This window comes from Ischnura elegans, chromosome 7 (genome assembly GCF_921293095.1).
Source record: "Ischnura elegans chromosome 7, ioIscEleg1.1, whole genome shotgun sequence".
NCBI lineage: Eukaryota > Metazoa > Arthropoda > Insecta > Odonata > Coenagrionidae > Ischnura > Ischnura elegans.
The window spans coordinates 58,052,038-58,073,782 of NC_060252.1; the positions used below are offsets into that span (position 1 = coordinate 58,052,038).

Sequence of the window (21,745 nt, forward strand, 5' to 3'; positions counted from 1 at the left end):
TGAGTTGGACAATTTAATGCATTGGAAAAAACCCGTGGAGGAGAAACTCCATTCATTTTATGAAAACAATTTCTGGACCTTGATAGATGAGCCTGAGGACAAGAATATTGTTAAATATAAGAGCCAGCTAGTCTTCAAGCTAAAAAGAGATTTTGAAGATCATTTTTCCTCATTGATAGCTCATTTGGTTGCAAAGGGTTGCTCTAAACATTATGCGGCTGATTATAAGAAAACAATTGCTCCAGTCATAAGATGTAGTGCCTAGATACTTCTGTTTACTCTTTCTATGCACATGAATCTAGGAATGCATCACCTTAATGTATCTATGGACTTAAATGAAAACTTAATATTAAAATGAAAATATTTATGTACATACAAGAATGTTTTGATATTGATGGCAAAGTATGTAAACCGCACAAGGGATTTTGGTATGAGAAAGCCAATGAAATATAATTTTTCCTTTCGGTAACAACCTTGACACAATGGAAAGACTTGCACTTTCCTATGACTTGGAGAGCTACACTGGTGGGAATACATAATTCTCAAATAGGTAGGGCACCCATTTCATTTACGTTGAAGAAGAGGAGCCAGAGGTAGATCCAAGGTAGTCCACATGATGGTGTCACATAAAAAACACAGCTGCAAAGGACGTGGGGAAACTCTACAACTATCTCTTTCCTGAAAACATGGAAAACAATTAAATGAGCCCTGGATTTTATTCCAGGACTAAGCCCTTTAGAATAGGTGTTGTTCACGGAAGCAAGGTCCTCGAGGTCCTGACAATGCGAAACCATTGCAAAGACTTATCATCAGTAGCAGCATACAAGAAAGAAGAAAAGACGACCAAGAAGATGGAGAAGAGGAAGTCAGCAACAAATGTAAGGGCAATGATGAGGGAGGGTAGGCTTGAAAATATAAAAAGAGAGATGGAGAAAGGGAGGATAGTTATCTTATGATTCTGCAAAGCAAGGTGGAAGGATAATAGGGACTACTGGAGTGGCGGGTATAGGATTATACATATTAAGTGGTGGGGAGAAGTCAATGAGGGATAGTTCTGATATTAAACGGGGAGATTGCTAAGAGAATGGTATGTATACAGCAGGTAAGCAATATGATTTTAGAGGTAGAAATCGAGACACAACCCACCAACCTTGTGGTGGTTCCAGCGTACATATCAACCATAGTGAGTAGAAAGTAGATGGGGAGTATGGACAGCTTAAGGAAATAATTATGGAAGTCCCTGGTAAGAAAAATCTGGAGGTGATGGGGGACTGTAACATTTAGTCGGAGAAGGCAGGAATGGAAACGAAATAAGAGTATATCGATTAGGAACACGAAAAGACCTGGGGGAGAAAGCAGTACAATTTTGCTGAAGGAAAAAGTTATTTCTCTACAACACATGGTGTAAACATAATTATGGAAGGAGGTACACAAGGAAGAGTCCAGTGAATATGGGGAGATACTGAATAGATCATGTTATGGTAATGCAGGGGTTTAGGAATAGTGAGAGCAGCTTCCCTGTGGTGGATGAGCATTTAGACCACAGCCTACATAGTTCTAATGAAATGTAAAGTAAAATTCAAAAGACCAAGGAAAATTAGAATGGCAAGAAAATGGAAAGTCGAAGTCTTGAAGGGAAGGGAATACCAAGAACTGGTGTTGCATGATACAATTTAAGAATTATTAATGCATTAAATAAGAAGATGATGTAAAGAGGCTTCCCCCACCTTAATTGTGAAACACTATTTCACATGATCAGCTAGCCATGAGCATAAATGAATGCATTGTATTAAACTAAAACATTCCATCTCTTGTCAAAAAATTTTAAACTCTTGCAATCACAAGCTAAACATATTTGTCATAGATATGGCAACAAGTTTTCTATTTGGGGGTAAAAAAAAGGTAGAGATGGGTTGAATAGCAGATTTCTCGAACTCGAATATTAATTCATTGCTCAGATATTCGAATATCTCGAATTGCGCAAAGCCTATTAAACGTACGTTTTTTCTTCTATTTCACTGGATGAATGTATAAATAAAAATGTACACAGTGGAACCTCGATCTATCGTTTTTCAAGTGGATGGAAAAAAAAAAAACGATGAATGCGGGAATGTTTGACTAGGTTGCCTATGCAGCAGGAAACCCAAAATTTTGGCAAGTAATTGTGATTTCCTTTAAAGGATTCAAACAGGAATTTATCTGATTAATGGAATATTTTAATTTTATGGAAACAATTTGGGCATATAGTTGATTCAACTAACATCTCCTTCAAATGTCCTAAGGGGACACACCACCTCGCGAAAAAATGATTGCATGCCGTCTCGGCATTTACACTGCTACGATGGATTTCTGTCTGATGTATACATTCTTATCTACCTAACGCCATTTCAGCGGCACGCCCTACTGATACCTACTCGGCTTCATCCAACTTCTTATTTTCAACAGGTAGCTCGCTTTACCCCCACTCCTACTGTCAAGTGCTAGCGGACAATCCGAGGTGTTTTGCAAACTATACGCGATTCTCCACTGGATTTTCTTCTTCAATTATTTTCAGTCCATCTTTGGAAGTTCTCATGAGATAAGCAGATGAATTTGAATTGCTAGCAGGGAGAAACCAAATATCCTGAGAAAATATCCCTTCGTCTGTAACTGTAACAATGGAGATTTATAGCATAACTCATAAATTGTAACTTGATATATGTTTTCGGAAAAAAATACAGCATCAACTTCCAAGAAGCTCAGCTGCAAGGATATCGAGTTTCGCCAGAACGCTAAGTCTCTGTCGTATTTTGACATTTATTTCCTTGAGTAAAATGCTTAAGTCAGAAATACGTCGTGTTTGGTCTTATTCTTTTTTAACTTACGCGCACATAAGTAATATTTAAATCCAATAAGGTGTAATATCAATTGCCGAAAGTCATTGTTAGACACCTTTTTTTGGGCTAATAGATGACTCAGGCAGCAGTTGACCTCCAGAAATGGGGAACTTCGAAGCAGTTATAGGCAGAAAAGGTCAGCGGGGAGGAGGAGGGAAGGGTGAAACAAGATTCTATTATTCTCCTGTAACTTGATATTTTCTTTTGAAGCCTTTGATTTATGGTCTTCGTTATACGAACCCTGCGCGAGCTGGGGCCTTTTGTTTGATTTCGGAGAGGAGGAAAGCATCTTAGGAGGAGGGGCTGAGAGCTGATGGATGGAGGGGGTAGCAGATTTTGGGAATTTTGCTGCGTAGTTACTATCCCACAGCACTGAGGTTCTCGGAAACCGGGGATTTTCGGATTTTTTCAACTGATCATTTTTGGTTCCCCACGTATTTAAGGTTTTACCTTTAGCATAATTATTTGAGATCTCGTATATCGAATACTAGAAAGTATTCGAGTATTTCTTTCTAGTATTCGAGGTATTCGCGAATACTATTTGCACATCTAAAAAAAAAGGCATTATGAAAAAAAACAATATCAATCTTATAGTGTAGCTTACGTATGTAAAATATCAGTGTAAGATCAAATGAAATGGTTGCAAGATCTGCCTGTAGTTACTGTCTCTCTTCAGAAAAGCTGGCACAGCTCTGTACCAAGCTTTTAGCTCTACTAGTCATATTAGTCTTGTTTAGGTCATAGTGTTTGCCGAAAGGCGAAAAAAGTGACAATTTCTGGAAACTGGACGAATATAAGTATGCCAGAACACACAAAGTGGATTGGAATTTGGTTGAAGATGCATAAAATTATAAAATGCAGATAACCAAGATGAGCATTTAACACATTCCGTGCTGACCGTTTTTTGAAGAAATTGCCCTGTGGCTGACTTTTTGGCAAAAATTTGTTTTTTTTTTATTATTATTTTAACGACGTGATCTTATGATTTGTGATGCCTGCTACATGTTTTTGCACTTTTTTAAAAAAAATAACCCTTCATTTCTTGAAAATTTGAAATTTAAATTTTCAAAGTATCCTGTCAAACCTTTGATACCTTCCCGCAACACACCTACATGATTCCCACATTTCTTTGCTCTTTGTCAGTACTGTAGCGAAAACCCGTTCAGACTTTATCACTTTCTCGAAAAAACTAATGGAAATAGTAATGCAGCAAACGTTATTTTTATAATCTGGAAATGATACATTCAAATACGATTTTAAATGTTTTATTGCTCAAAAGAAAATATTGTGAGTATTACCAATATTTCCAGCAAATGTGTTGCTCCCCATTATGGAAAAATTATTATGAACAATATGATATCCTTTGGATAAGATTTTATAATGATAAACATTGGTTTATAAATGAAAGGGAAAATTTGTATAAAAGAAGAATTGTTGCAACGAAACATATTGTTTTACAAATCAAAAATTGACCAGCATTTTTAGAATAATTTTTCAGTTACTAAATACTTCGCATAAAATAATATCTTTTTAAATAAATATTGAAATAGAAAATATAAAAGGTAAACATTAAAAAATAATTTTTTTCTGCTGGGTAAATAATTTTCTGCACCACAAATTCTTGTGATACTTCTGGAAACAGTCAAGACACAATCGAGGATCAGGTAGGCAGGTGGGGCTATAATATGATGTGTCCTGGTGGACATTCTTCTTGAAGCACTGCCTACATCTCTTCTGTTTTCGTCTTTTTCATATAATCGGGTAAATGTCCTAATAAGCCCTTGGTTTTGGTTGAGGCAGGCTAGGATGACTATCTCCTCAAAGGGATCGAAGGTACAGATATTGTCATAAGAGATTCTATAACTGGAATTAGAAAGTCGATGAGAGGAATTTTTCAAAAATTTTCTTTGAATAAAAATTACGTTTCAGCAACAGTGATTTCAGTTGGTGGATTCCCAATTTTTAGTACCATTTGATGGATTTCCTTTCAATGGGAAAGTCAGACATCATTTGATCCCAATGATCGAGGCCACAATTGTAATTGCTGTATTCAACCACCGCATGTGGCTTTCTCGGCGTGCACCCTCGTTTTTTCGTAGATTCGTTCATTTTTTGCACTGAATTCAGCGATGACCATCCGCATTTCCCTCTTATCCGTCCACCTTAGGATACCGATTTTATACTCATGAAAGGCCTCCACCACCTCACCTTTCTTTAATTCATAGCAGAGCACCAAAAGAGGAATAACTTTCTTGCCTCTCCTCAGTGTCCCCGTCAAGTTAGGTTTCCCATTTGGATGGAGTCTAGAACTGGCTACACTGTTATAAAAGTTATCAATATAAAAGGATTAGCCTCAGTCTAAATGATCCTCCATCATTTCTTTACCATCTTCTCCGAATGCCCTTTTCCAGACACTTCTGAGTTGGAGGACCTGCAGCGCCAAACCCTTTGCTTGCGTCAACATATACAACTTTATTGCGTACCTGTAGCGCTTTCCCCTCACATATTCACTATATCCCAGCCTAGCTCTCCATGGAACCATAGACTTCCAAACTTAGGTCACGTGAGCGGGTCACTACTTTTTCCATTGATTCCTTGAATGCGTCTATATGGGGCTAATTTTGAATAATCAGTGGGCCAGAGGAGTGTTAGAGTCAGAGAACGTAGATAGGTTCTTGTTGATTTGAAGGGCTTGGAGAATCGACATGAATTGATCAAGCGACTTCTCTCTCCTGAAGCAATGCAAGTCATATAAAGATTGAGCTTTTTAATTATTGAAGATACGGGAAATTTTGATAATTCTTGTATGAAAAATAAGGCCAAAAAGTGGGGAAATTCTTCTATGGTTAAATATTTTCATCTAGTAAATTTCCTTCAGGACACGTATAGCCCATTTTATATCCTCGGATGTATATATCCTCGGGCCGGATCAGTTTCTCCGAGTTCGGCGACATGTGACTGGGTTAGTGGAAATTGTTCTCTTAGGCTTTTTTTTGTTGGGGAGGATGCCAAATAGAATGCTTGTAAGTATTTCAGATATTATGGAAAAAATCAAGTAATGAGTCTCTAATTCAAATGCTAGTGAACATAAGGATGGGGAAGTCTGGCTATTGTGCATGAAATGTAAATAGTAAAAATAAATTGCAATGTGGAACCAGGACTTTACTGAAGTTATTGTAAAATTTATGCAAATACACTTATTATTTCATGCATAGCAGCAAATAAACATAGGGATAACATCAAATTTTGCCATGATGAAATCATAGCAAATAAAATTCACTCAGAAACTTTAAAAGTATAAAAACGGAAGCATTTATTAATATCGTAAGGATAAAAATACACATACCTGGAGTATGTCCGAAATTAGGCAACCAGCTAAGCAATTTACCACGATAGCGTTAATTGAAGTTAAAAATAAAAATAACAACAAGGGAAAAATATTTGTATTCCTTCTTGTAAAAACCAATTAAATAAGCACAATCTAATCATTGCGTTAAAAGTCATAAATAAAGATAAAATACCTTGTAATAAAGTAATTACCTATCCTCGTCAAATGCAAAAGTATCTTTTTATTATTTCGCTTTGAATATTTGTAAAAGTTTTTTTTTTAAGGTATAATAAAAATTGTGAGAATATATAACTGTTTTCTGCATTATAAAATGAAAGTAATAAAAAATACATTGTAAAAAGCCACTCCCAAAGACGTCCTTGCAGAGAAAAACCAGGTAAAATAGAAAAACACAGAAAAAATCGAAAAAAAAATTTTTCGGAGCTTTCCGCACGGCAAACAGGCAAAGAGTGGTGACTGACCCTCTCCCATGCCCTAACAGCGGTGGCTGGCGCTCAGGGCGGAATATAACGCAAAAGGGAATCATGACGTAGCGTCTACGTCATCAGCCACTGGGTAGTGGCTGCCATGACGTAGACGCTACGTCATCAGCACGGAACGTGTTAAACCCAAGCAGTAAAAAACGGGCAGGAAGCCTATTATCCCAAATGGTCGAAGAGGACCTTAGATGTATTTCTCAGTTTTTCTCTTCCAATGTGCTGACCTCAGTGGTGCCAGGATAACATCCCCAACAGCCACCCTAGAGTTTATGGGTTCGAATACCACTGGGATGGATTTATCACTATCCAGGGCACAGATGTAGGTGATTGTCAAACAAGTTAATGGTAAGACAGAACTATCTGGTCCTGAATTCAATTGTAATAAATTCCACATTATTAAAATTAAAACTTAGATAAACTTCACTTATCAACTAATGAGGCTGTGCTAATATATGTACTTCAAATGAGTCCATATAGTTTAACACAGCAAACTACATACTATAGGAGCCGTTTTCTGCATGGACATGTAAAGATACAAAACTTGCAAAGTCTTACTTATATTTGACTTGAAAGTTGTTGTTCACTACATACTTTAAATTTAACAGTGTTCTTTCACCAATTATAATAAGAATATTTCGTGACCCTAGAGATGCTTATTTAGTGAATGGTCATTATCAACCTCTAGGGAAAATAAGTGAAATACCTACACGAGTACCCTTGATGGATTCTATTGCGAGGTTGCATCTTATTTTTTCACTATTTTTCTAATCTTTTTCTTGTATTTCCCTTATACTAAGTAACTGAAACTTACAAAAAATTTGTTCAATTCATTTAAGTAGAGATTATTTGGAGAGGAAGGGTACTCACATAGTGAAGAGGTAAGAGGCGGAGATAGACGTAGAGGTGTACCTTGTGGTTCACCAGGAGGTCGCGTGAGACTGCTTTCAAAGACAAACATGTTTGTCTTTCGAGCGGTGTATTGCGAGATGTATCAGGAGGCTTCTCCGTGATTGGTGCGTTCCAGGCACGTTTTATTTGACATCCTAATGTTTTCCTGAAATTTGTCTCGGTAATACTTAAGTTGCAAATATAGATGGTGATTTTCCCTCAGATTTTGTCGCGCTTCATTTATGGGCTGAGCACTGAATTTGGGATTACTTGAAGACCAATCAGCCACCACTTACATGCTGATGACATGTCGTCACCATCACCACTACTATTGCTTAACATTGTAAAAAGGTTACAACTAACCAAATAACCATTATACTTGATGCTACATGGTGAAAGACTGGCTTGTGGTCGAGACTATGGGAAAGCTGCGTGCATAAACCTCTTTACTATGCGATACTACCTCTACCTCCACCTCAATCTCCATCTCTACCTCTATCTCCACCTCCTCACTATGCAGGTACCCTAAATGTAAGCCACTACACATCGCACATGCAGCTAATGGTTAGGGGTGCTGATACGGGGCTGGATGACACAGAAAAAGTGGTCAAAATTCACTCCGTAATCAGCTGCCCGAGTGGTTATGCAAGATAGGAATTGAATTTCAACAAATAATGTGTACGTAAGAATTCAATAACCATGCAACATCCTAAAGAGATCTTATTAGGTTTTGCAAAGTTTTAAGATCATAATAATGTCCACATAGTGCAGGATCTAATCATGTCACTGAGATTTGATCCAAAGAAACCCTCTGGTTTGTTAAATGATGATTTACACACTACACCAACAAAACGATTATACCCTTAGGCATTTCCATATCCCAATTCGTCGGCTGTGTACAGATGTGCCGACGAGTATACACTCCATTCTAGGTGAGATGTGGGCAAGTCATACTTCAGAGAACAGGAGGAAGAATTTAAATTTAAAAAAATGCATTATAGGAGAAGTCTTGTACACATTGTCATATGCAATGGATAAGATTACCCGGTGTAAGGGAAATATAGTTTTCAAAATTCCCAGCTGTATGAGAGTATCACGGGAACAAAATTTTGCAAGATGGATGCCTTCAAGTAGTTCCTGAGCTGGCCACTTTCAGATGCCAATGAAATTTGCATTAATTTTCTCCACCACAGTGCATAGTGGAAATAAGGCTGGCATCAAAAACATATTAAATTACGTAATAGGAAGTCTTGGGCACACATTTTGTTGTTACAGACCAAATGAAGGAAATGTGTTCATTGAAAAATAAATCTAACTCCATAAAAAAAACATGCAAAATCATCTTTCACAATACATCATTTTAGTACTTAATTGTTTACCACTGAGGCAATGTTAAACTAAGAAACTGTTTAAAATACATTATAAAAGCAGCTTTTTAACTTCTTTCCCAATTTCTGAAACACAACATGTTACTGGGGAAAATGAAGGGTAGAATGAGATTTCATACCCCATTACTGCTAGTGGTCGTTTTCCACTTCACTAAATAAGTTTAAAAAATTAAAAATACATAAGTTTCATGCTATTTTAGGGTTCAAACAGCATTAGTAAACTAAATTTGCATAAATATCATTAAAAAAACAATTTTGAAATCCTGGGCATTTAGGGGTATCACATCCACCAGAGATACAGAGTCGGGGCTCACAACTATGAGATGGCGTTGACGTCCATTACATCAACAGGATGGGTGTTGTGGGCGCGGCAGCTGTTATTTAGTTTCACTAAATTAGAAATGCGCCAGCTGTCTAAAGGCCGTTTCACACGGGGCATGTAATTGCACAATCTGATGTGTGTACAGAGGTGCAGTTAAAACTGTGTCGCATAAAGCGATGAATTGCTAGAACACATGCTAGAATGCATGGACAAGAGATGACAAAAGAGCCCCTGGTCTAATTTTGTTTGTGCATTTGCACAATTTCACACCACATTGAGAAATTAATCCACCTCTAACCTGTGCCATAACATGCCCAATGTAAAATGGCCTTAAGAGGGAATAAGGGTGGAATAGTCAAGTGAGTGCCTACGAATATTGGAAAAGTTGTTTCATGGACCTCTGAGAAGGTTCATTAAATCCCCCCAGCACACAAGAATGCATTTTAGTAGAAATGCTTGAAGGGTGTAACAACATAATATTTTTCACTCCACATAAAATTCCACACAAAAAAGACGAATCCACATAATATTTTTTTGAGTGGAGATACCCCTCTCCCTTTCTCCTCATCTGCAAGGCAGACGCACCTTTCCTCTTTTCGAGAAATCATAAAATACCCTGAAATCATAGACTCGGGGGAGAGACCCACCCTCGCTTGGTGAAGGCTATGCTCTCCGGGACACTGTACATTCTTTGTCAAATAAAGTCTCTTCCCAATAGCATCACTTTGATTTCAATCCTTTGGTACCTATTAACCCTTATCAGAGAATGGACTTGGCCACTTGGGTTGATTTCTCCATTTCAATTGTATACACTGTTTTGTCGGGACACGACAACGGACATAATAGAGTTTATCAAGTAAATAGGTGACGTGTTTCATTACTGCAGTGTTTAGAGTACTGGTTCACCATACCAGTGACCCAGGTACTTAACCCTTTTACTGCCAGCCCATTTTGGGTGGGATGTGCGAAGACTGCCAAGGCTATTTACCAGAATTTGCAACATTTCAGATTTTAAAAATTTCAGCTACTTAATTTTATTTAATACATCCAGATTTTTTCCCAATACTTAAGATATATTTATATCTTATAACCATAAATAGATTATGGGGATTTACTTAAATTAAAACTGTTGAAAAGGCCACAATCACGAAAAAAAAATGCAAATAAGTCAGTCCCATATATCGGCCCCTGGCAGTTTTCGCTCAACCAGCTAGGGCTGATTTATCGGCCCAGTGGCAGTAAAAGGGTTAAAACTTAGTAAATATGATAAGAATAAAAATATTTGCTCCTATCATCTTCTTTCGTTAATGGCCCCTTAAAGTCAATCCTGAAATTTCATTCCTTCCACTAATGATAAGACAAGCACATATAATATCCTGGTACAACTATAACTACACAGAATAAAATGACGATTTTTCTCTCCATGAAGAATTATTTCATTGCACATGCATCAATAGCAACAAAAATTTAAGAAAAAATTTTATTACCAGATTGGTACAATGGAATAAAACCATGTCTCCATACTTGCCTCACACTTTTCACAGAACAAAAAACTTAAATTTGAAATGTTTACTGCACAAATGTGAAAGGTCGAATACTCAATTAAGCCACAGTAAACACGAATCCTGTAACATATAGTAATTACTTATCAATGAATGGGAAAACAAGAACTTGATTGTCTATAAGATACCCATTTGTTTTTCAACAACTGCATGTGGTTGGCCTGCAACTTCCCGAAATTCACAGGTATTCAGAATGTCTTCAAAGCCAATTTCTTCATCCCTACCAAGGAGAACATCAAGAGATGGCCTGGAGCTAGGCAAAAATGGAAGACGTCCAACTCTGGAAACAGCCTTCCGTTCCATCTGAAGCCGCAGGGGGGCATGTAGACCTTGAGTATTCCTTAGAATGTTGAAGTCTATTACCTCCTTTCTGGCAAGGTACTGCAAGAAAACGAGACAATTTAACTGAACATACCGTACAAGACGGAAACATACTGGCTTTGGTAATAATAGAAACTAAAAATGATGAAAACTATGATCCTTTTCTAATATCTATACGACTGGCCAGTCATGCAAGCTGGGAAGAGAGAGATTGAGAGACAGGGATTGCCATGTTTCCTCAAAAGACTTAGCCCGTGAATGGAAACAAAAGAGTGTTTCAAAAACTCTCTTCCCACTTGGCAACACAGGAGAATGTTTATACAAGTGAATGATATATGAAGGTATCAAGTGGTCACCAATACTGTAGGTGGTTGTGAAACTGAAAAAATAAACGGTGGTTCAACTGAAAAAATATGATCTTTTACAAATATATTTGCGACTGACCTAGTCATGCAAGCGCAGAATGTTATGGGCGGCAGGAAGTGGGAGCTGCAACACTAGGGATGTGAGATAGGGATGCAAGCGTTGCCATGTTTCTCAAAAGTTTTTGCCATTGCATGATCAAGATTGTGTCACAAACTCTCCTACCACTTGGCAACACAGCTAGTTTACTCACGAAGCTTACACCACAGAGGTCTAAAAGCAATTGAATTTCCCAGAGGCTAGCCCCCACCTATTGTCATTTGGACAGTTTTCAGGAAGTCACATGCCCTTCACCCTCACACCCCAATACACTTGGGCCCGACTCTCAGTCACAGAGATATTTGAAATGAACTCTAGTTGCCACCCAGGCAGACTTATTGCAGGGAGTCGCCACAAAGAATTTTTTTTGACATTTCTCTAAATTAGTAATAATAATAACAACAACAATAATTCGTCTTTATTGTGCAAGATTGGGACTAGAAAGTCCAATCTTCCATCTAATCCCTCGTCAAACATTAAACTTTTGCAGTTGAATACATTTTCAAGTTGCTCATGAAATTACATGCAGAAAAATTACACGAAGAGAGACAGAAGTACGCTTTTCAATCAACAAACAAAATTATAAGTTAACAAAGTTACCAATTACCAAGTGTAAACAAATGTGAGCAAACGTAGGAAAAACCTAAGGATAATGTCCTTATCGGAAAAAACCCACTGCAGGAAAATGCCCACACAAGAGGGTGTCGTTAAAAACCTGCGAAAACCTACTGAGAAAGAGCTAATGTAAACATGGGTATCTAAAAATACAAGAAATTACAAAGAAATGTCACCCAGTACCTAGAAAGAAAAAGAAAATTAGATGAAGCTGGAGGAGATAAGTGTTGAATTTTTCCTACTGTTCCCATGATGTTACATGTCTCGTTGTTGTTCTCAAAGAAGTTTTACGTGCAGTGCCCTTTTGAAGTAGGCGAGTGAGGATGATTTACATAGCAGTAAGTCAATGTTGTTCCACTCACGGCATGCAGTCACAATGAATGATTTATTGAATCCGAGTGTCCGGTATCGGTATCTACCGATTCGATCGATAGATTTTTCTTCCTCATAGGAAAATCTACTAGAATTGGTAGAATATTAATTGCTTATGCTTGGTTTCACTAATAGTAGGGCCCCCTTCGCTTCTATAGCGTTGGGGTGTTTTTCCCTCGTCCCATCCCTACCGTACCTTTCCCTTCCCAGAGGCGTCGGCGGGCTCCCATCGCGGCGGCGCCTCTATCCTTTTTCCTTCCCCTCCCCGGGTGTCTGGGCGTAAAAGCCACTGGCTTCGTTCCCAGCCCCGGTGCATTGTATCCTTCAAAGGGTTCACCTAGAACCCTCAAACTCTCTATCCGGTATAGGTATCCAAAGATTTGATCGATGGGCTTTCCTAATGTATAGGAAAATCCTCCAAAATCGTTGGCACATTAATGGCTGATGCCGGGTTTCACTATTTAGTGGGGCCTGGTCACTTCTATAGCAGCAAGGGTATACCCCGTCCCTCCCTTCCCTCCCTATCCCTGAGGCATTGTTGGGCTATCACGGTGGCGCCTCTTTCCTTTTTCCTTCCATTCCAAACCCCTCCCCGGGAGCGCGGGCACATCAGTTAAGTAACAGGGTCCCGGCCCCGGTGTGTTGTAACCCTCAGAGGACCCCCCTTGGGTCCTGATCTCTGTCCGGTTAGGTGTCTCTCCGTGGTGTACTCACGAATGATCCACCACAGAGGTTTAAAAGTGATTGAATTTCCAGGAGTCTAGTCTCTTCCTATTGAATTTTGGTTTGTTTTCAAGAAGTCACGTGACCTCCCCAATCTCCCGAATAAACTTGGGCCTGCCTCACAGACGCAAAGATATTCAAAAGAAAATCTAAAAAAAAAAAGAGGAAGTTGCAATATTTGTTCCAAATGTGAAAATATATTTTGCCTATGTTCTGATTGACTCTTCCAGGGTTTTCATCAAAGTCAAGGACTGCACAGTGGCTAATATTTCAACCTTGGGATTAACAATGACCAGGTTGAATAATCACATCCTTTGGATAATTAAGTACTCACTTTATTCAATTTTCAAATAGATAATGGGCTAAAGTCTCCAATACAAAATATGGCAAGATTTTTTCTTTTTGAATTTAAATGAAATACTACCAAAACACCGTGTGAGAAAATAACCTTTTATAATAACCTTTTATATAAATAAAATAAGATTTTGCTTTATTAATGCACCTAATCTATCAGTTTTACCTTAGTCTAAAAATAAGTCTCCGAGAGATGAATCGTTATTGTTACATATTTAACACTGGTGGTAACATACATATTAACTGTGTTGGATACACAGCAATAACAATACATGTGCACTTTTACAAGAACCCTCCTTAACCACAAAGCTGAGTGTGTTTTATCTTTCTTCAATAGTTAATGCCAAGATGAAAACTTTCTGAGTGTGTAGGCATTTTTGTATGATTAGTCTGATACTTTCTGCAACATTTAATATGTCTGTGACAATGTCCTATAGACATTGCTCGCTCTTCCACTTTAAGGCATTAATATTCAAAGGCACGAATTCAAATACATGTGAAAAAATGTAATGTTGGAGCATTTAGTTTTTTTCCATTTTTGATCCCTCCTCCACATGTATGAAAAAAAGCATTTGCCAAAACCCATAAGCGAGCAAATGCGTAACCTCTCCCTACCCAAGGAGAGCTTACATATACTTAAACGACCCCAGCACTAAATGCATAGGAGTACAAATATTTAGTTACTTACAGTTTTCTCAGACACTTCCAGGGGATGGCATGGCTTAGCAGGAGGCCTGGCAGCTGCCAATCTAAAATACACACCCAAAGAAAATGGCCATAATTATAATTATTCTCTCAGACAATCAGTATCACATATTCTTAACTGTCAACCAACACATCAGTCTATGGTCTCATCAGGGCTGGCAAATGCCAATTCATTTGACAAACTTATGCACAGTCAAAAAAAGTACAGAAGTAAACAGGCAGCTCCTGAAGAGCCACCGCTCGGAACTTGCCTAAAGCACATCAACATCGCATGATAATATCTCATACCTTGGCAGTGGTTTTGACATAAGACGTGCTAAGTAGAGAGGTGGGAAGTGAGGGTAACAAACAGTGTGGGGGGACTTGTAACATGCATTAAGATCAGGGTAACCACAACTTGTTCAATGATATAAAATCACTAACGTGACAAACTTGAAGATGATTTCTGAAACTGTAGAAGTAGAGTTAAGAGATTTTTAACCTCTATCACTTGGGCTGAATAAAATTAGCAGACTGATATCCACTCGTGATGATGGGGCTTGGTTACCATATACATCCAAAAATAATGCATCACTTTATCAAGCTCTTTACCACACCAAAAGTTCTCAGTCATATAATCTGCAGAGAACTTACCATTTTGTTGTGTTTACCTCAGTTGATGAAATAATCCCAGCCGATGCATAAGACCATAAAATGAGGAAGTATTACCATTCAACTAGCATCTTACCTCACCTACTAAAGCCTCTATAGCTCTTTGACACTCTCCTCTTCCCACTTTTTCCACAACCCCAATTCTGCTGCCCCACCAACCACCGACTCCACTTACCTCTCCTTATTTCGTAACCACTTCCACCATACAAAAATTTCTCATAATGTTGATGAGAATTGAGCTCCATGGGGTAGCTCTTTATGAGCTGCCGATTTACTTTTGAGTGATGCTCTATGATGTACTTAGGCACAATCCTAACTTCAATAGGGTGGTTTCCTTCATCAAAGAAAACAAATGGCACTGATTGCGATTCGCTACCCACCATTAGTGTATTCATCATATACAATTTATTTGGTATATAGAGAGTATTAAATTTAAATATAGCAAGAAATACCACATGCAGCCTAGTCACAAAAAGACTAAAGTCACAAGTGTTTCTTAAGCTTTCAATGGCAATGAACCTGAGGCTTAACAAGAAAGTAAACTGAAATGATTTGTGACGCACAGCAGAAAATGGACACATAAGCAAGGACAACTGGGAGAGAATACAATTGGCAAAGAAGGCATTTCTTATTTTACTATACCGGGACTAGCCATGGTGATATCTTTTACGGAGTCAACTGCAATGCACAATAAGGCATTTCTTTATGTAAAAAAGTTACCAGGACGACCATTGCATTTGTGCTTTAAGATAAGGTGAGCAAAAATCTCTTATAGAGTCCAACACTGTATAAATTTGGATGTTGAGGATGACATGAGGCTAAACAGATTTGACGATGGGGTTAGATTTGCATAATGGAGGAGGTGAAAAAGATGGAAAGAGAGCGAGGAATTAAGAAGTGCTAAATAACTTGGGACACAAGAGAAAACTGATAGAGATGGTTTATAGTGTGTGTACTAATGGGAGAGTGAAAGATTAAAACTTTGATAGAATGAAGGATATAATGAAGAATGCATAATGACGATTGGACTCAGTAACATGATGCATACTTCATGAAAGGGTAGTTCAACCAGGGTGAAGCCAAACTCCAGGCATTTTCTAAACAAGCCATTTCATTTAGGTTCTACGCACAATTAATACCAACTGTTTCCGACATAGTTATTATGAAGGACCTCTGCAACCAATTCTACCTTCATTCGTTACGCCACTAAGTACACTATCACGCTAATTAAGGTAACCGAAGTTGAAATGAATACGCATTAATTCATTTGAAACTTAATTGGTCTCTTAAGCATCACATGAAAATCATAAACATGATCACAAAAAATAGTGGACTTTCCAATATAAAGGGAATACACAGTAACCTCACCCGTATGTCATAATATTCTCAACTCCGTAATTGTCGTCTTTGCCAAAGGGATGTCCCGCATTGCCAGCTTTGGGCCTAGCTGAATTAAATCCCACGTTCTGAAAGATTAAACCAAAAGTAAATAGTGAATATTACAATTCGTTTCAGCATCATTGATGAAAATGCATCGTTTACGAGTCAATCACCAACAATACGCCTCTCGTTCATTGACAAGGAATTGAAACCTTAGAAAAATATATTTTACCGAGTGCAAATATGGTTATTGCTTACCATTTTTAGTTAATACTTAATAACACAACTAAATAAATTAGCCACAAAACAACAGTCAAATATATCTGATGTCACCGGGTTCTATGGAAGGTTTACAAGTTTGCAAGTAATGCGATTCTTGCGCATTTCGATGCTCTCATGAAACAAAAGACGCTTGAGATCACGGGAGTTTTATTTAAGATATTCAACTGTGGTAGGAAAGATTTTCATCAGATTTTCCCTTGAAGAAAAATAAATTAAATGTTTAAAAATATTTATCAATCCCCAGTATAGATGAAATTTATTAATAAAAATAAGAGAAAGACATATAATAGACGGTATTGCCATTTTCATGGCTCCACTGTTGATTTCAGGTAAAACTTGATCGTGTTATTTTTTTTTCAAAAATTTTCTCTTTGCATAAACTTTCCTTGAAATACTTCATTTCATTTGTTTTTATTGGCGGGTTATTCATCATCACCAAGGAGGTTGGAATATTCGAACCTCCTTGACCATCACAGATTGCATCTGCAGCTCTTCAGCCCGGTATGGTCCAAGTCTTCCTCCATAAATATATTTTCCTCAATTTAGGTCTTCTTCTAACTTTATCCCTCTATTTTGTGACTGTCATTGCTTCAAATCATCCTCCACATCTTGTAGCCGTCTCTTCTGTGGCCTAGTTCCTCGTCTGACCCCTTTCTATCTTGCTATTTTGAAATTAGTATAAAGTAAACTACGTTTATCCTTTCTCTCCAGTATTTCATCTATCTTTATATTTATTCTAATGCTCTAACTCTCTCCATTTCTAATTGGGCCATATATGGGGCCACCTACAGGTTCTCATATGAGAATAAAAGTTCTGATACATAGTGGGGCCTGGAGATCTTAAAAACTTGAAATATAAAAGCTATCCTTTGCAGTGAGTACATATATACATGTTTTTTTTTATTATTCACTCTATTGTTAAAATAACAGTTTATAAAGTTATTGGAAAGATTCTGCTCAAACTTAATGCTATATATTGTGTGTAATCTCCACGATAATGTCTATATTTCATTGTGAATAACTGCGTCTGCAAAGGTATTTTTACATAATCCTAGAATTTTTATGAGTTTGTGCAGCGCTGGATTCAGGATAGGACAAGGGGGTTATATTGGAGGATCATGTGGGGGTAACCTCCCAGGAGTAGTGGGGGTCCAAACAAAAATTACCATTTTATCTTGTGTAAATTCGATACCCAAGGGGAGGCTGTAGCTTCCCCTAGTCCCTCTCCGGATCCACCATTGAGTTCAAGCATAAATTAAGGTAGTAAGTGGTAGACTTTTCTATCGTATGAATAACCATATGTTCAAGATTGCTGTCATACAACGACCATTACCATTGTATATCGATGACAATTACATCTCTCTTCAGTCAGCTGTTCTACATCCCAAAAGTACTGTTGAAATCTAGATCTCAAGTACTTATTTATAATAAATACTTTGTACTTCTCAGTTTAAATTTTGTGCTTTCCTCATCATTACCTGTGGGCTGTGGGAGTTCACGATTTTAAATGCAAGCCGGTGCAGAAGAGACCTCCTGTGCAGGAGGCACCCCCTGCCACGAGGGCTGGTCTGGTAGAATTAAGCCCCTTAGCAGTCTTTATGGTGAGGGAGTGGCAGAAATAAACCACATTTTCAACATAATTGGGTTTAATACAAAAAATATTAATATACAATATTTAATGATCCGTCGAAGGACCAGCGCTGATCAGGGAGATGATACGGCAGCAGTTGTTGTACAAGCCTGTCACCGTGAAGAAAAGCAATGAGGTAGATCATCCGAGTTGATCGGCTGGAGAGAGAGAAGTGCTCTGCTGATGGCAAAAAGAGAGAGAGAGCGGCTTTGCTCCAGTGGCGTACCGAGGCGAGGCGGGTCCAGGGGGTCCGGACACCCCAAAAAAAAAAAAACACATTCACATTTCTTTATGGAAGAAAACAAATTATTTCAAAATCATGAATATACAAAAGATTTCTTTGAAAAATGCAGTTTATTCCTTTAAGAAAAGTGTTAAAGTTAGTTTAAAACCCTCTACTAGGTACGCTGTTTTAAAAATTTTCCCCCCCTGGTTTTGGGCCCCTTGAACAAAATTCCTAGCTTTGCCACTGCTTGGCCCAACCAGTCACTTCATCGCTTGGTAGCGAGAGGGGATAGAGGGGAGGCTGATGATCGCTCCATTCACCGCATACACTCCCACAAGCAAGACAAAAACAGAACTCGCTGTATCAAACAGAAGGAAAGTGCCCAAGTGCAAGATATCTGGGAAGCAATAAAAATGTTGGGTATATGCCTTAGTCAGTGTGCAAATCCTATAAAAACTTTCCCGCATGCTGAGGGTTAACCTTTTTGCTATGAATGATGAAAATATGGGGCAGGACTTTCTTCACCAGGGAGATGAAAGCAGCAAATTTTTGTCTGAGATTTTTCTATGGAGGCGAACGAATGCCGAAAATATATGTTTCGTTGCTCTCCCCCATTTATGACGGTCATGGGTTTGCAAGTCTTATTTTCGGGACCAACAAAGCGGGACTTAGGCCTTACCCTCGAAATCCTGGAGGAGGTAGCCGGACCCCTTGTCTACCCCTCTTTGTGGTTAGGGACTGCGGTCATTCAATTGTTCATTCAGTCAGTTTCCAAAATAAATATTAGTTCCTTTCTCAGAAAATATAAACTAAGAATTGAATTCTTTAACTTTTGAGCAGTGTTTACAATTTTAAATGAAATTCTACGATAAATGTTAACTTATATATCGATTTCAGTATATACATCAACATAGAAATTACTGCTGCACTAAATGCATTAATATTGACGGTAGAGCTTCATTCAAATAATTTAACAATTCTTGGAATAAAACAAGGAATTCAATTCGAAGTCTGCAATTTACGTGCAAGCAACAGTTATCCATATAGCTAATTCATGTAAACAAAGCATGATTGACCGCGAACTAATGCCGCTGGTAGGGTTATAAACCCCGAAAAGAGGGAGCCTGACTACCTACGGAGTCCAAGATAATGCGGAGTCCCCGCTAGGAAGGGTCAAAAAGGGTTGGTGCTGAGAGTATGTGATTATTGTGTACTATACAACAAAAATTTCAACGATCTAGACTTGTATTAAAAGAAATACTGCTTTGTAAAAGATGTTAAGAATATGTTTCGCGACTGTGATAGTATTTAGTTAATATTTTTCAGCATTTGTTATCGTGATTGTTACTATTTTGTGGCTGTGACCAATTTATTTTCAATTTTTTTGTAGTTATATTCTTGTATTGTTCACCCTATGATTATGTATATGTTGGGCGAACATTAAACATAATAAATAAATAAATAAATTATCCGCAAGACCCTTCTTAACAAATGCCCTGCAAAAATGCTCCTTATGGAGGGGACGGAAAATTCTCTTTGGGCTCAGTCCAGGCCCTTGCTGGGCTGCCAGGACACCGGTATATATCCCGGTGCACCCTCCAGCCTGGAAATCTTCAGCGCTCCCTGTTAGTCCTCCCCCTGCATAGTGCTGGCGCCTTCTGGGTATGGCCGTCCAACGCCCTAAAAAGGGGTCCAGCACGGGCCTGGCTCAGTCATGCTAAAGAGAGAACTCCATGGTCTAGAAAGGGTAATGTGCATTTTAGATTTGGACCACCTGCACACGAGTTGATTGAATTACAATGTTAGTTGCCTACTATGTGTACTCGTGACACTAGTAAAATTGGTGTCTCAACTGTTAATGATCTCTTTTTGTCCATGAGTGAGGCTGATTGCAGATCAATCACTTGTTTTAATATAGTATTAATATGCTGGAAATACACCTATAATCAATACAGTATTGGCTGTAGCTCATCCCGCCTATACTTCAGTCCGATTTGAACCCAGTAGCTCTGTAACCTAATGATCTATTTTCTAGGCCATCATGCTCCTTTGATTCTACATTTTAAAGCATAGACATAGTGAAATATCGAATACAAAGCTTGAAAATAGTTTTTGTTCCATACGACTGATATCCTTTCGGAATCTGTAATCCCCATAGGATGAAACCAGGTGGATTTCAAATCAGTTGTGTTTCAGTCAACTCATGCACAACTACCTGTTTTTGTACACATGTTAAGTTACAAATTAGTAGGTATCTAACTTAACTGGTTTGCAATTCAAATTGCAAAACACGCCTTAGTTCAGATGGCCCAAGTCTTATTCCTTCGTACATTCAGGCTCAAACATTTGGATGTGGGGAGTGGTTTGTTATTCATCTATGAACAATTTCAGAATTTATTTCGTGGAAATGTTAAGTATATATGGCATGAGGAAAACTCATCATTGAATTCCTGTACACTGGAAAGTATGGTATTATTACCATTTTTCAAGGTTAATGGAATAAAAAAGCTTTAACTATGAGTGTGGCTTTACTGCTCTCTAAAATACTCCTTTGATTAATGCAAGCATATCATATACATAGTATCCCAATAACATCCAGGCAACATGTCGGCGTTAAAATATGATATTCATGTTAATCCATTTAACGTTATATGGATATCTGCCGAATATCCAAAGGATCCACACAGCAACATCGTAGCGATGTCTAACAGTGGACACTGAGATCCATATTACAACATCTCTTAGATATCTTCACGACATCTAATGAGTAGATATTCGTGGTCATCCTGTCTTATTCTTGGTCTCCTTGGGCACTTTCCCTTTGGATGTCCTCTCCACTCAGTTTTTATAATTCTGTTATCTTCTCCTCTTCTAATATGACCAAGCCATCTGATCGTCTCTGCTTCTTACCACAGCCACAATATTGGCCTTATGAATAATTCTAGTATTACTATGTTCTTTTTAGCTTTCCACCTCTCTGCTACATGTGTTGGTCCATAAATTCTTCTTAACACGTTGCGTACGGATGGCGAGAATTCTCGTCATTTTTTTCCCGAACGATCCGAACGGGCAAGCGAATATGTATTGTACACTTTAAAGTTGTTTAGGTTGATGCGCCTAAGTGACGAGAATCTTCGTCATCCGTCCGGAATGTTCGGGT

The 21,745-nt window shown here is 38.1% G+C and overlaps 1 protein-coding gene across 1 annotated transcript; it reads right to left on the minus strand.

Moving 5' to 3' along the window:
• Positions 1 to 10,768: 10,768 nt before the first annotated feature.
• On the minus strand, positions 10,769 to 16,855 carry LOC124162581 (proteasome maturation protein). The gene is made up of 4 exons (XM_046539159.1): positions 16,706 to 16,855; positions 16,436 to 16,533; positions 14,400 to 14,460; positions 10,769 to 11,245 (listed from the first exon to the last, which is right to left on the minus strand). The coding sequence occupies exons 1-4, from the start codon at positions 16,706 to 16,708 to the stop codon at positions 10,982 to 10,984; spliced, it is 426 nt and encodes a 141-aa protein (XP_046395115.1). The 5' UTR covers positions 16,709 to 16,855; the 3' UTR covers positions 10,769 to 10,981.
• Positions 16,856 to 21,745: the final 4,890 nt, after the last annotated feature.

Bases quoted from the DNA above. Each gene is read 5' to 3' on its own strand.
- LOC124162581 (XM_046539159.1), bottom strand. The intron at 14,461-16,435 runs GTGAGGTTACTG...TGTGTATTTTAG, and splicing joins GAGAATATTATGACATACGG to ATTGGCAGCTGCCAGGCCTC. The intron at 11,246-14,399 runs GTAAGTAACTAA...GTTTTCTTGCAG, and splicing joins TGGAAGTGTCTGAGAAAACT to TACCTTGCCAGAAAGGAGGT.